The 16,156-nt window shown below is 36.6% G+C and overlaps 1 protein-coding gene across 3 annotated transcripts in view; it reads right to left on the bottom strand.

Annotated features, from left to right (window-relative positions):
* LOC127409604 (protein PALS1-like) overlaps positions 1–15,599 on the bottom strand; it is a 34,767-nt gene extending 19,168 nt beyond the window's left edge. For 2 of the 3 annotated variants that reach the window (XM_051644282.1, XM_051644284.1), the window contains exons 1-10: positions 15,502–15,598; positions 12,728–13,144; positions 12,380–12,588; positions 8,822–8,899; positions 5,932–6,057; positions 3,887–4,048; positions 3,670–3,747; positions 3,151–3,334; positions 741–809; positions 469–540 (exon numbers count right to left, since the gene is read on the bottom strand). In XM_051644282.1, the coding sequence (XP_051500242.1) occupies positions 469–540; positions 741–809; positions 3,151–3,334; positions 3,670–3,747; positions 3,887–4,048; positions 5,932–6,057; positions 8,822–8,899; positions 12,380–12,588; positions 12,728–13,031 (1,282 nt within the window). In that variant the 5' untranslated portion in view covers positions 13,032–13,144; positions 15,502–15,598. Of the gene's footprint in view, positions 1–468; positions 541–740; positions 810–3,150; positions 3,335–3,669; positions 3,748–3,886; positions 4,049–5,931; positions 6,058–8,821; positions 8,900–12,379; positions 12,589–12,727; positions 13,145–13,715; positions 13,908–15,501 lie in introns of all 3 variants that reach the window. The other variant, XM_051644283.1, reaches the window with a different exon arrangement.
* Between the last annotated feature and the right edge of the window lie 557 nt (positions 15,600–16,156).

Below are 16,156 nucleotides of genomic sequence, written 5' to 3'. Positions count from 1 at the left end.
ACATGGGGTAACTTCCTTGTGGTCACCATAATGTGGTTCGTTCTCAGTGGGGCATGTGGTGAGTTGAGCATGGTTGCTGCAGAGAATAGCATGAAGCCTCCACACATGCAATGTCTCCATGGCAACATGCTCAACAAGCCATGTGATAAGATGCACAGGCTGACAATCTCAGATGTGGAGGCAACTGAGATTCATCCTCCACCACCCAGATTGAGGCAAGTCACTACACCACCAAGAGGACTTAGAGCACATTAGGACTTCAGCATTCCAAATTGGGAGATTGGGATATTTTTGTACATAAAAATATAAACATTTCATAAAATGTTTGCATAATATAAATATTTAATATACATTTTAAAATATAACAGAGAACATACAGCATTCAATAAATCAGCAGTGAGAATTTTTAAAAATGGAAAAAATATAGTAATAAGAATTTGGAAGATATGCTAATAAGATCATACTCACCAATATTTTTATTCGGGTTATACAAGAGTTTTTTTCGTTGGTTTTTATTTTTCCTTGCACACCAAAGTTTCCCTAAGAAGAGAGTTAACTCTGTTATTAATAGCACAGAGAAATGTGAATTAAATTGTGAACATAAAAATGGAATGAGCTTTCCACACAAAGATCAGAAATATCAAAATACTGTAAGAAGATGCAAGCTCAGACGTGTGTCTCTATGTGAGTGTTTTACCAGGGGATCCTGATAAGAAGTGAGATGATTTGAGACACCTCACCTTTTTGTTCTTGATTCCTGTCTGTAATTGTTTTCTTCATGGCTTCTCTCTGCTGTTGAAAGCTCTTCCCTTGAGAGAACAAACAGCAGACGGTTATAAATGAGACGCTCTGACTGACATGTAAAAGTTCAACCACACTTTGTTTTGATGCAGCATGATGTTTATGGGTGGGTAAATCTGAAAGAATTTGATCCTACAAATCTAGCAGTTTAAGCGGGTGTTTAGGGCCCCTGAGCCATTAGGGGGCCCTGCAAAGCAAGGTCATTTTTTTATTTTATATATTTATTAATTTTGTTTTATTTACATATTTAAAACAGTTATTTATTGTTATTTATAGTCATATAAATTTACTTTATTGTTAATTTGTATAGTTATTTATTGTTAATTTATTGTTTAATGTTTTGCATTTTGTGTTATTAATATATTCCAAATTTCAGTTAATATATTCAGATTTGTTGAAGACTTTATTGTGGTGTCATTCTTGAGTGGGTGGGGGAAAATAGTGGAAAATGTGTGCAGATTTGAATTTCTATCCATCTGAAAAAAAAAGAGTACTCTTTATTTTACAGACATAACTTGGAATACAAACGGAATTCATTAGGGATGGGTAAAAATAGAAATTTTCCGATGCATCGAGATCTTCATTTGAACAATGTTGATATCGATTCTTAAATCCCAAGATCAATCTTTTTCTCTACGCGGCAACCCTCTACAATCCAAGTAAATTACTCACATGTGCTACTAAATTTGTGGCAATTCCCCTAAAATGTCTGTGATTAGCCACCAGCTGGTAATTGTTCAGATATCACTCGCTAGTGTTTGAGTAGTATAGTGGTGAAGAAGTTCAGCAGCAAGATCTTTTCACTGCGTGTTGAGAGTAAAAGATTGGTTTGACTCGTTCTGTGTAATGTGTGTCCAAAGACGAGATCCATACAGTCCATTTGTCATTGAATAATGTCTCTTTAAATATCCTTAAAAATAGACATTTTTTATTCTAATCACACATAGCACAGATGACCTAAAGAAACAGTGCAACTTCATTCCCGTTAATGTGCTTCTCTGAGACGCTCACTGAACTGCTGCTTTTCTTAAAGAGACAGTACTGTTTTAGCACATCTTCTACACATCAATGTAAATACCTGTAGATAGTACACATTATGCATGTAAACAATAAACATATAACCATATACTGTATATATATATATATATATATATATATATATATATATATATAAAACCATATACTGTATATTATATATATACACATATATACATATGTATATATATATATATATATATATATATATATGCAATTTCAAGACATATTTATGGAATTTGTGCATTTTTGAAAATGCTCAAATGTGGCCAAAATTATGGAAAAATAATGGTAAAATAAAATGTGAAAATTAATATTCTCAGAATGTACCACATTAGAACCTATGAACATATGTACCTGTATAATTAACAGCATTAACTGATGGATAATTTTTTAATATGTACACTGGCGGCCAAAAGTTTGGAATAATGTACAGATTTTGCTGTTTCGGAAGGAAATTGGTGCTTTAATTCAGCAAAGTGGCATTCAACTGATCACAAAGTATAGTCAGGACATTACTGATGTAAAAAATAGCACCATCAATATTTGAACAAATCTAGACAGCAGCCATCACTCCAACACCTTATCCTTGAGTAATCATGCTAAATTGCTAATTTGGTACTAGAAAATCACTTGCCATTATATCAAACACAGTTGAGAGATATCAGTAAAGAGAAGACTCAGGGGTGCAGGCCAAAAAGAAAAGGTTAGAGTGAGCAAAGAAACACAGACATTGGACAACAGATAATTGGAAAAGAGTGTTATGGATCTTAACCCCATTGAGCTTTTGTGGGATCAGCTAGACTGTAAGGTGCGTGAGAAGTGCCCGACAAGACATTCACATCTATGGCAAGTGCTACAGGAAGTGTGGGGTGAAATGTCACCTGAGTATCTGGACAAACCGACAGCTAGAATGCCAAGGATCTGCAAAGCTGTCATTGCTGCACATGGAGGATTTTTTGATGAGAATTCTTTGAAGTAGTTTAAGTGAAATTGTAATAGTAATTTTTCACATTATTAATGTCCTGACTATACATTGTGATAAGCTGAATGCCACTTTGGTGAATAAAAGTACCAATTTCTTTCCATAAGAGCAAAATCTGTACATTATTCCAAACTTTTGGCCGCCAGTGTAAGCAAAATGGACATTATAACTGAAATATCCCCAGATGAATTGTTTTCAAATCGAATCTAAATCAGTATCGATATTGGAGCTTGCGAATCGGAATCGAAACGAGAAATCTGTATTAATACCCAGCCCTAGAATTAATTGTGTTTCGGAATTCATTCGATACATTCTTCTCAGACACTGACCAGGTATAAGACCAGCGAGGGGCTTCTGGTCTTCATCTCCGTCCCTGTACGCCTGCCACCAATCGGGGTCGTCTTGGCTAATTACGTGAAGGACGTCTCCCTTTTGGAAGGCCAGACTTAGCTCTCTGCACGGCACATATCGGTCATCAGATGGGTCGTAGTTAAAGTTTGCCTTCACATGCATCTGAAAATACAGAGAGGTGAAAGATATGTAGAGGTGACCGAAACTGTTCCAAACCCTAGTGAGCTGCCTACCTAGACAACATTGTTGGCCGTTCAAAATAGTAATCCGTAAAGTTATACTGCCTCATAAAATACCTTATTTTGGCCTAGTTTTAAGGCAAGTTCTGCATGTATAATTCATAGATAAGAATATCCTATACTGCATTACGATGAGTAGAGGGATTTTAAATATAACTGTATATAATATAAATCATTATCACTGTGTAATTTTTTTATAGCCAAAGTTAAGATAAAACATATATAAACACACTTAAAAATGAAATAAAACCCACTTACCACAGTCTGTGTGTGAGGGGATATTTTGTTTTGAGAGTTTGGGATGAGTAGAAACGTGAGAGGCCCATGCATGCTGGACTAGAGACGGCAAAGAAAATGAACACAGAGGAAAACAGATTTTAGACATTTAATCAAGCAATCATTAAAAAATTAATAGGTTAATAGTATGAGAATGTGCTTGAATGTGTTTAGGACTCGTCCGAGTGTTGAATCTCACCAGAATGTTGTGAACGTCATTGACACTTTTTCCACGAACCGGAACATCGTTGATCTCGAGAATTTCATCTCCTTCACTAAGCAGACTGCTTTTCTCGGCCGTTCCACCACTGACCACCCGACTGACGATCACACGGTCATGTTCATTTCGAACAGTCACTCCCTGATCACACACATAAACAACTGGCATATTTTATTATCTGCACTCATTCTGCATGACATAAATACCATCTTTAATCTGTAAAGGAACTCAACATGGGTGAATCTCACATAAACATATCCATGTCCTATTTCACAAAATCAAAAGAATAAAAAAAGACATTATATTTTGCATAAAGAACATGCAGTGACATTATAACTCATAAAGTGACCGAACATTCTACTTTTGAGTATGTTTTTTAATTGTCATTCATTTTTAACATATAACAGTACAGTAAATATTACAATTATTTTAATTAAAATCAGCATGAATTAAAAGTACGTCAACATGATATAAAAATACTTATCAATTTAAATGTGTTTTTTTAATAATAAGAATAATTTACTTTTACTTCGACTAAAAACAGCAAAAAATAACACAGCTGCAAATGTAAACGGCATGCAGTGATAGTGATAGTAACGTCCGATTCGCAAATGAATCGTCTGAAACACATCCTTTGATCAATTTAATTCTTTTGAATGGTAATATCAATTCGAAAAGTGGCTTGAGGGGGCCTGGGTAGCTCAGCAAGTATTGACGCTGACTACCACCCATGGAGTTGCGAGTTCGAATCCAGGGTGTGCTAAACGACTCCAGCCAGGTCTCCTAAGCAACCAAATTGGCCCGGTTGCTAGGGAGGGTAGAGTCACATGGGGTAACCTCCTCGTGGTCGTGATTAGTGGTTCTCGCTCTCAATGGGGCGTGTGGTAAGTAGTGCGTGGATTGCGGAGAGTAGCATGAGTCTCCACATGCTGTGAGTCTCCGCGGTGTCATGCACAGCGAGCCACATGATAAGATGCGCGGATTGACAACTGAGACTTGTCCTCCGCCACCCGGATTGAGGTGACCTACTAAATAGTGGGAATCAGGCATTCCAACATTGGGAGAAAAGCAGATAAAATAGGTGATAGTGAGGTCTGATTTGCAAATGATTCGTGTGAATCGAATCTTTTGATCAAATTGATTATTTTGAATCGGTCAAAACTGTTTGCCTGAAAGTGGCCTGAATGATTTGTTACAACCCCAGACAACACAAGTATGTACAAGAAATACTAATACATGTAAAAATACAAATTTTTTATTTTATTATTATTGTTATTATTTTTATTATAGTAATGAGAATATGGGGGACAATGTACTTAAATTTAAACATTAATGTCACAATACATTCTCAGTCTTAGTCCTAAAATACAAATACTGTATATTTCATTGCATGAAGATTTCATTGCACTCTTTATGCCAAATATAATTTCTAATTTCGTTCTTTTTATTTTAGGGTGAAATTATGACCTTGACATGTTTTTGACAAGCTTTGTGAGATTAAAGGCCTGTTCACACCAAATCTGTGACGATATTGCGAGACGAAAATCTGACGGAAGGTCTATTCACACTGATAATATATTGAATGCTGTTTAAGCATTTATTGTCCTAATTTGGCATAACTGTTTCATTTTGTTCTTTCCATGCTATTGATGCATTTTGAGGAGTATATAATCTGTTTTTTTAATGCGAGTGAGTGAGTAAAGAGCGCTGTTTCATATTTATTTGCACATGTATTTTGCTACAAGTAGGTCTATATTCCAGACTCCCGAACTCAACTTCTCTTTTTATAATGCCTTACACAGTTACACAGATGTGGTTCAATGACACATTTAAAATGTTCAAAAAGGTTTGCACATATTAATAATTTTCTTTTAAATGAAACTGCCTCACAACTTCATAAAAATAATTGCTACACTACTTAATGTTTTTTAAGTAATTCTCAAGAATTTCAGCTTTCTTTACAATCTTTAAGACATTTAATACTGCCCCTCGGGTCACTAAATGTGAATGATTCAGGCTCGTACCAGAGGCATGTCACGAGTTTTCTCCAAACACACCAGTTTCGTGGTCTTCCCATACTGGCTCTCTGCTTCATTAGAATCAACATCAAACTCCTGCTCGGCAATACAGTCATGAGCTTCCATCAGGGCCTGGAGAAGAACAAGAGACATGGTTTTGGTGCACTGAGATGTAAGTGCAGTTTGCACATGATCGACTGCACTCGACATGTTGCTACTAAATGTTCCAGTACCATAAAATCGACCCCATTCTGATGAATTACTGATAAGTGCCATACCCCATCAAACATTTTTGCATTGATTCCAATATGTTTACTTTTTCCTGTGGCGCTACTTAAAGATGTGGGTTCTCGTCCCGTGGAAACCATGAAGTAATTGTGTTCACATAAACAATGGTGAGTGCAATTTGCATTTTCGCTCTAAAATTACGTTTTTACTCCACTGACTGTCACTGTTCATGTGTTAGACTTGCTATAGTTTACTTTAATGTTACTGCTTTGTCAAATTGCAATGTCAAATGTAAATCAAGTCAATCACTGACATATCAGCGCCACCTTGAGGAACAATCAGCATGTGTAATATGCATTTGTACATACATATAGGATACTAATATTCACCGCTGTTGCATAGAAAATCGACATGATATAGTAGCACTCATTTGTATGAAAACAGTACTAATTTGTTATGTAATAAAGCAGAAGTTCTATCTTCATCTGACCAAAAAATCTAGGGGGCAATGCCCCTCTAAGACCCCCTTAGACCACGCCATGGGTGAATTGAGGTCCCAGGTCCCTAAAGACCCGAGGTATGCATTTAAGAGTCAAAGACTTAATTTAAACACAACAGATAATCTCATGAAGCAAACATTCCTGCCCGTTTGGTTTCACCAAGTGTAGTGCTTCCCACAATGCATTTAAAACCCTTCAGTCTTAAAGCCTTCTGCCACAGGACTGCTGCTTTACCTCATTGACTGTGACAGGTGTACAGTACCCCAGGATTAAATTCCCTTGACTAAATGAGTCTGTCTTCACTGCTAAACTCAATGCAGGACTTAACATAAATGTACACACAATCCTTCATAATCTCCCCAATGCACTGTCAATCACCTCTTATCCTGACATGCGTTCATATGTACGGCAGAAAGAAAGACATGCCATGTCGCTTTAGATGCCAGCTGTGAAGGGGCGTGTCCAGATGGGAGGCATGGGGTGGCTCTGGCCCCCCCCTAGAATTTGATTGGCCACTCCAGGTGCCACTCCAATTTCTAAACTGTGATTGGTCATTTCACAAGTCGGAGGTGGACCTTCTGAGTGAGCAGAGGAAGGGTGAATATCTTTGGCAGAGGGCACTAATCTTTCGCCCTGTTCAGTGGAATGTATCTATTTCTAAGGCTGTTAATTGGATCTAAGCGGTGGTGTGGACAAGTAGTCACATGGGGAAGTTGTTGCTTTTCATGTCCTTGCAAGGGTTTGACTTAAGATTGAACATGTAAGACAACAGATCTTGACAGGTCTTAATACTTTGATCTAGGGTACAGCTGATTGGTCATATGTGTGTATGATCTACTCTCTTTGTTTTCCATCATCGTGGCATTGTAAACAGAGTTTTCAAAGACAGCAATAACTGCAACTAGCATTAATTTAAAAAAAGGGTCATTATTTATGGAATTACAGACCATTATATGTCATTCCAAACTTGTATGATTTTCTCTTGTGGAGCACACAAAAGGAGGATACACTTCGCACAATCCATTCCTTGCAATAATTTTCATCCCCTTGCAGTGGCGTAACTACTGGCAGTGCGAGCAGGGCAGCCGCACTAGGGCCCTCAGTCCAAGGGGGCCCGTGATTACCGGGCCCTACCTTAAAATGTTAAACTGTCTGCAAAGTTTAATTGACTATTAACCTGTTTCATGTGATTTCACTGTATGACCATGGCAGCATGTTTGTGACCAAAATTCCATATTTCTTCGTTGTGCTGCGTAAAAGTCGACAACATTTTTGTTTCTATTTATAAATCTCGAAAAAGTGACATTGTTGACAGTACTGATTTCTCTTGTAATAAACAAAGAAATAGATATCGTGTGATAGTAAGCTTATGAAAGTGCAAAAATACACACACACACACACACACACACACACACACACACACACACACACACACACACACACACACATTAGGTATTACATACCTATGGTCTTTAATGACCCTTTACACTTTTGGTACTTAAGCCATTATAAAAAAATAAATAAGTAACACTATGGTTAATTTGTGGTTCAAGTACCATACGCGCAAAATGTGAATGAGATTTCAGACCGACAGTGCACGGGAAGATTTTCAGTAAATAATTATTAAAATTTTGGCCTGTTTTTAAACTGAGGCTATAATACGACTTCAAAAGACGTAAAAAATTTTTTTTTTGGAGATGGCAGTGTGAATCACCATCCATTTTTGTTGTATGGAAAGAGCACCATGAACATTCATCAAAACTTCTCATTTTGTGTTCTACAGAAGAAAGTTATCATATAAGGGTGAGTTTATAATGCCATTCATTTTTGGGTTAACTAACCCTATCAAAGACAATGTCTTTGAAGTCAGTAACTTTACTCATGCAAGCAGACCAGACAACTACCAAATCTCTTTGTGTTTACTGTTTCACACCCAGACTGCTCTGTGATCGCTGAGAGTCATTTGTGTTGTTCTGCCAAAGATGCCCATGTGCCAGACACACTGTATTTCTAATCCAAGGTGAGTGATACACACTGGGAAGTAGGAAACCTCAACATCATTAGACAAGAAAACTGTTCACATGGACCAACAAATTGATCACACAAATGTGTTCTGAGCTGAATCTTTCAACTTGATCATTTTCCCTGACAGACAGCAGGTCACTTACCTGTAGATGCAATGAAGTCAACAAGCCTGTCAGTTCTGTGGCTTCGGTCTCTTTACTGCACTGTAGGACGATCTCCACCTGAAGGCCACGAACATGAGTAAAACACATTGATTAAAGGAGATTCAACATCACATTGGAATTTCATTTGGACAGCAATTCTCCTGTAGGGTGGCCTCATAGAGTCAAATATACCCCATAAAGGGGAAGGCTAATTAGCTTTTATATATATATATATATATATATATATATATATATATATATATATATATATATATATTATAGACAGAAAGACAGATAGACAGACAGACAGACAGATAGATAGACAGACAGACAGATAGATAGATAGACAGACAGACAGACAGATAGATAGATAGACAGACAGACAGACAGATAGATAGACAGACAGACAGATAGATAGATAGACAGACAGACAGACAGATAGATAGATAGACAGACAGACAGACAGATAGATAGATAGACAGACAGACAGACAGACAGATAGATAGACAGACAGACAGATAGATAGATAGACAGACAGACAGACAGATAGATAGATAGATAGATAGAGTGACAGAGACAGACAGACAGATAGATAGATGATAGATAGATAGACAGACAGACAGAGACAGACAGATAGATAATTAGATAGATAGATAGACAGGCAGACAGACAGACAGACAGACAGACAGACAGACAGACAGACAGATAGATAGATAGATAGAACAGAGTGACAGACAGACAGATAGATAGATAGATAGATAGATAGATAGATAGATAGATAGATAGATAGATAGATAGATAGATAGATAGATAGAAAAGAGTGACAGACAGACAGACAGATAGATAGATAGATAGATAGAACAGAGTGACAGACAGACAGATAGATAGATAGATAGATAGATAGATAGATAGATAGATAGATAGATAGATAGATAGATAGATAGAAAAGAGTGACAGACAGACAGACAGACAGACAGACAGATAGATAGATAGTTAGACAGACAGACAGACAGACAGACAGATAGATAGGTAGGTAGATAGATAGATAGATAGAAAAGAGTGACAGACAGACATACAGACAGACAGATAGATAGATAGATAGATAGACAGATGATAGACAGACAGACAGACAGGTAGATAGATAGATAGATAGACAGATGATAGACAGACAGACAGACAGACAGACAGACAGACAGGTAGATAGATAGATAGATAGATAGATAGATAGATAGAAAGATAGATAGACTTCAGTATGTAAGCCAGTGAAGGATTACAAACCCAAACATCAATGACTTCATCTCACTACGTGCTTTAGCACAGATCAACCAATTACCATATCCTTATTAAGCACTTCAGGAGTCTTTGCTCAGAAAAAGTGACTACAGCTACCTCAAAAAAGGAAACATTCACATATAGGGCCCTATTTTAAGAGCACTAGCACTAAGCGCAGCGCTATGTCATATGTCATAAGCGAAAAGTCAGTTTTTGTATTTTCGTGCAAGCATGTGCTAAGTCTAAATGCAAGTGGGTTTGGTGAAATCGTGCGCGCAAGGCGCTAATGGGCTGGGTCAAGAGCAATGTAATTCTGAGGTTCTTCTCCGGCACCATCTGCATCCTGTTCTATAGCCAATTTCCTTTCAAGCTCCAGCGATATAAACAAAGACAGCACATTCATAAGAAGTTGGTAGTGCAAATGGACTGTATGCAATGACTTAGAGGAATAGAAATATGGACGTTCTTTTGTGTTTTAACTGCGTCTTTGTTAAATGGGACACGCTCCTTTTATACACATGGAAAATGTGGTCCAGTATATGGATGTAGGCTCCATTAAATTATAGAGAATGTAAGTATTATTAATCATCTACTGACACACAAATCATGGCTAATATTAACAGTGATTGAATTGTAACGCACTTCACTTCTACCGGTCGATTTTGCATTAAAACTTAAATTCATTTATTGAAACACACAAACAAAAAAAATTAAACCAAAAATATTTCTAAATTCAAATTACACTTCAAACTAAACGAAAATATGATCAAAATAACAAAGTGGTCAAAAAAAAATCATACCAAATACAAACATTTTACTCTCTCCAACTTCTTCCACCGGCCCCTTTTGCAGTGACTTAAAAATCACTGTAAAACAACAGGTGGAAAATTACCAATATAAATTAGATCATAAATACAATTTTAAATCTAAAAATAATAACAATTATTATTTAAAAATGAACAATGACCTATAGATAGCTTAACACAAATCTCACACATTTTTGTTTCATAAAAAAGCATTCGTCAGGGACATAATTTGATGTTCCACTAAATTTTCAGAGTTTGGACATGAACTTTATTACCACCTGCTGGTGGAGTCTCCAAACTGCAAATGTGGGAACTGAATTTAGACTTTGTGCTGAAAACAGACGTGGTGCTGAAACGTCAGTGCAATGACCTATTTCTCAGGAAAATAGCAAATTGCTCTCTGCGCCTCTTCATTAACATACAATACACCCACAGTTTGCGCACATACTCCCACCCACGGCCACTTGCACTTTGCGCTTACACAAACATTTTGCTTAGAATTAGCATTAGTCGTTGTGCGTAGCACTGCGCTTTGCACGCTTATGAACAGTGGTGCATGCAGCTGTACGGCCGTGCGCACTGTGCATACCATGAGTGCACTGCCGTACAGCTGCATGCGTCACTGTTCGTAAGCGTGCAAAGCGCAGTGCTACACACAACGACTAATGCTAAGTCATGAAGTGCCCCGTATTTCTGTTGGCTGTTTAAAAGAACTAGCGATGCCCAATTTGCGAATGAATAATTCTTTTGAGTCAGTTCTTTTCAGAGAATTGTTCAAATGGACTTTCAAAACGGTCTGAATCGATTCGTGATGCAGTACAGTTCATTCAGAACGCTCTCTACCGGAATAATTTGGAGCGGTCTCTCACACATCAGGATATTTACGAACACAGAGATCAAACAGCGCTGGATACAGTGGAAACTTATGTACAGTCAACTGAAACAAAAGGCTGCCTTTTTGATAAGTAACTTTGAGAAACTTCAGCGAGTGCTGTGTCATGTGAACAAGGGGGCGTTACGTGTAGTGGGTATTTCGAGAAGTGTGTGTTCCTTGTAGTCTTGCGGGATGCAGACCGCTGCACTTGCAATCGCCAGCTATTCGACCTCTCATAATCGCGTCACGTTTGGTGTGATAAGGCTTGAACATGCCGTTTTAGTGTGGATGAGCGGTGTAGATGCAGCAAGTGTCAAGCAAATTTCAAGCAAAAATGTTTTACTGTGGACATGGCCTCTATAATGTTTTCCTTTGAAAAGTCAATTTTCAGTTTCCTAATGTCATCATTTTCCAAAGTATGCGGTAATAGAGTGAGTTTTAGAAATGCTCAATTTTCGGTGGAGGAAAACTGTGTTTTTGTGTGGCTGAGAGGTGTAAACGTAGCAAAATCAAACGAAAACAAATTAGTGTGGACAGATACCTTATTCATAGAGATTTATAGTTTCATTGCAAAGAAAAAAGTATCAGATTTGGCTTCAGTTGTACCTCTTCCCTAAGCTGTTGAGCATGTGCAGTGAGGGGGTACGGTGGGCGGAGGTGTCTCGTGCTCAGAGCCACGCTGCGGTGCATACTGTACGCCTGCTGAAAATCACTCTGCAGCAGAAGCTCCATGAGCAACTGAATGTCCTGTTGACTGTCACCATCAGTCAGACGCTCCTGCAGATGCTGCAAAGATACAAGCAATTCTTCCAACTCTGAGAGGGAGAGAGTAAATAATGAGAGAATTTACATTTTTGAGGGTGAACTGGTCCTTTAATAACATTGCCTTTGCAATTAATTCATCACTGAATTGCCTGAATGTCTGTATTATAAACATATTAAAGTTTCTCCCACCTGTTGCGGTCTTGTCTCCTGATGTTGACTTGGTTTCCTTGACAGCATCCATCCCATCAATAATGGGATTATCAATGCCCTCATTGAAGCTCTCTTCCAGCTTCTTGAGACACAGCGACGAGTTAAGACTGTCCTGTGTGTGTTCACAAGCCTCTTCCTCACTCTTTATCAGTTCCTCTGGACAGTCTTGGATGAGTCTGGCTGGACTGTCCACGTTCATCTCAGTTTGGTCAACTGTGGCTTTGCCCGTTTGTTCACTGTCCGAGTCCTCTGACGTGTAACCGTTTAAGTGTAATGATAACATGTCTGTTTTAATAGTGAAGATCACCACATTAAACTACATGTATGAGACAAACGGAGATCGCTTTTAATGGATCAGAACTGGAGGCATTGATGCAGTTTTGATTGGTTGATTTCCTGAAACACATACCAAGAGAAAAAAAAATCCACAACTTTTTAAAGAGGTTCTGCAGTGTTACACTGTATTTTTTAACGCTGCCAAAAATCTAGTTCTTTATCAGTTTCTTTGTCTTTTCAACTACACTGAAAAAAAATTATGTTGTTTTTACAAAAATAATTTTGCAGCTGTGGTTGCCAGAATAATTATATAAAAAATACAGTAAAAATGTAAACAACTTTACAGAACAACCTGTACATTTTACAGTTTAAAAGTGTTGTAATTTACATGAACACGATGGCACTGTTAAAAAAAAAAAAAAAAAAAAATTCTGCTAAATTTACAGAAAAAAAAAAAAAGTAATCAACTTGACATTAGCCTACTGAATCTGTAAAAATCTGCTTTTTACTTTATAAGGTATTTGTTGGAACTACAGTAGAGCACATGATGACATGAAGTTCACCAATAGCGGCTCTTCCAGGAGCCATGACCAATAAACATGTAGATACAGTGTCACTCACACAAACACTAAACAACATCAGGGTAACACATGTGACATTAAAATAATGTAATAAACATGAAGTATGTTACTAAATGTAGTTTGGTGGCTCAGGAGCAGTGGTGGCTCAGCAGTCAAGGCTCTGGGTTACTGATTAGAAGGTTGGGGGTTCAAGCCCCAGCACTGCCAAGATGCCACTGTTGCGCCCTTGAGCAAGGCCCTTGACCCTATTTGCTCCAGGGGTGCTGTATCATGGCTGACCCTGCACTCTGACCCCAGCTTAGCTGGGATATGTGGAAAAAAAAAAAAGAATTTCACTGTATATGTGCAAATGTATAACATGTGATAAATAAATACAATAATTATTATTAAATTAATTATATAAAACAGTACACCCCAGTGTACATAACTGATATTAAAAATAAGAAGAAACATAACTACTCCCATAAAATATAATGAAATGTAATGGGTCACGCGGGGAATTGTGGGAACGCCCGATTACTGCTTTATACTGTAATTTTAACAATAATTTGCTGTAAAAAGTAAATGTACTCTCTTGCTAAACATGTAAATTTTTTTTTTTACCATTAATTATACAGGAAAATCATACTTTTTCCATCTAAAAAAATTTATTGTAAAAACTACTGTATTGTCTTTTAAAATATATTACAATTTTTTACTGCATATTTTACAGTTAATACTCGTTAATAAATCAACGTTTTATTTCTGTAGCATTTTTACAGTCTTTTACTGTTAAAATTACAGACATTTTTTACAGTGTACAAATATTTAAATATCATTAGGGTAATAACATACATTTATATGAGAAGCAAAACTGCACCAGATATTAAGACTTTAGAGTCTTGAGAGAGTATATCTTGAACAATTAAGTGTATTTTGTTTAGTTCCATTGGTAAATTTGTTTCTCTTGTTTTTTCAGAATAAAATGTAAATAATATTTTGCTTACACAAGCATGGAAAAAAATCTGCCAATTGAACTAAACTCTATTTTATTTTAAACTATTTTAGCTTATTTTCAAGATTTACGCATTTCGATTTCATAACAAAATTCCATCAATTTTGTTTTGAACCAGATTTCAAGGTCAAGGAACCGGATTTCCGCATTCATCCATACAGTCAAGTCATTGTTATTTGTATAGCGCTTTTCACAACACACATTATTTAAAAGCAGCTTTACAGAAAATTATGCTTTAACATAATGTCTTCAAGTCATAATTGTGCGGTTTAATAAAAAACTGTAAATTGCGCCTTAAAAGAAATAATAAAAAATAATTATATTTATATGCACTTTTATATACAGGCCTTCAGCTCTGTTTACAGTAACAAGTGTCAGAGAAATTACTAAGACATCTGAGTTTAATCACTCTTAACTTCAGCTTCTGATTAATTTAATATCTAAAAAAAATCATTGTTATAAAAATCATCATTATAATAACACCAGACCATTTCTACTATAAATAATAAACACTAATATACTATAGTATACATTCATTACAAACAGACACCTGAGATCTTCTAAGAATCTCTTATTATATTTAGATAGATATCCCAACAGGTGAGTTGACGTGGCTGATATAGGATAAACTTATGTAACAGCTTAATGTGCTTAGATTTTCTTAGAAGGAGTGGAGCAAAACCCTCCGACCAAACATGTCCCTCAACTTTTAGAGATTTCTAGATCTTCAATTCTTTTCAGTGATCCATGAACCATTGCACTAAGTCAGCCTCCAGAGACAGTATTAAAAACACACCTATGACGGCCAAAATTACTGTCTGGGTCCGGGTAAACAATACGATTATTGTTTTTCTTTACTATTATTGAACTTTCAAATAAACAAAATATAACCTATTACTCACCATTTGTTTAAAGGTGCAGATCTCTCACAGCTGTTCCCAAGGTGGGAAATAATTCCATTGGTGTTTTCACTCAGGTCCAGTGGACGTGTGAGTGTCCACAGCTCAGGCATCTGATGTTAAAGTGGATCAGCATTCTGGCTGTGACCTCACAAGTTCTCGGAGTTCAGTAATCCTCTCTAAACCCAACAGCGCCACGGGTTTGGCCATGAAGCTGTTAGTATTCAACATCTAATCAATATCTTCATTGTCTCGTCAATACCTGCTGACCTGATGGATTCTACAGCAAGAGATATAATTGACCCTGTCCATAAAAACAGTAAGGACACTGACTTAATATGTGATTTATGCAACCCTATATGTCCAAATATTAAATGGCTGTTCTACAAACAGGTGTCCAATTCATCTTTTTAAGCAATAAAGGCACAAATCCCATGTTGTATGCAGAGAAATACTAGACATGTTAGATAAACTATTACCTTACATAAAATGTACACTTTACAATACGGTTCTATATTTTAACATTAGGTAATGCATTACAGTAAGTATAATGAACTAACAATGAACAATATTTTATTATCAGAATTTATTAATCATGTTGTTTGTTAATTTATAACAATACAATTGTTCATTGTTAGTTCATGCTAGTTTATTATGC

This window comes from Myxocyprinus asiaticus, chromosome 19 (assembly GCF_019703515.2).
Source record: "Myxocyprinus asiaticus isolate MX2 ecotype Aquarium Trade chromosome 19, UBuf_Myxa_2, whole genome shotgun sequence".
NCBI lineage: Eukaryota > Metazoa > Chordata > Actinopteri > Cypriniformes > Catostomidae > Myxocyprinus > Myxocyprinus asiaticus.
This window is presented reverse-complemented; position numbering and strand designations above follow the sequence as displayed.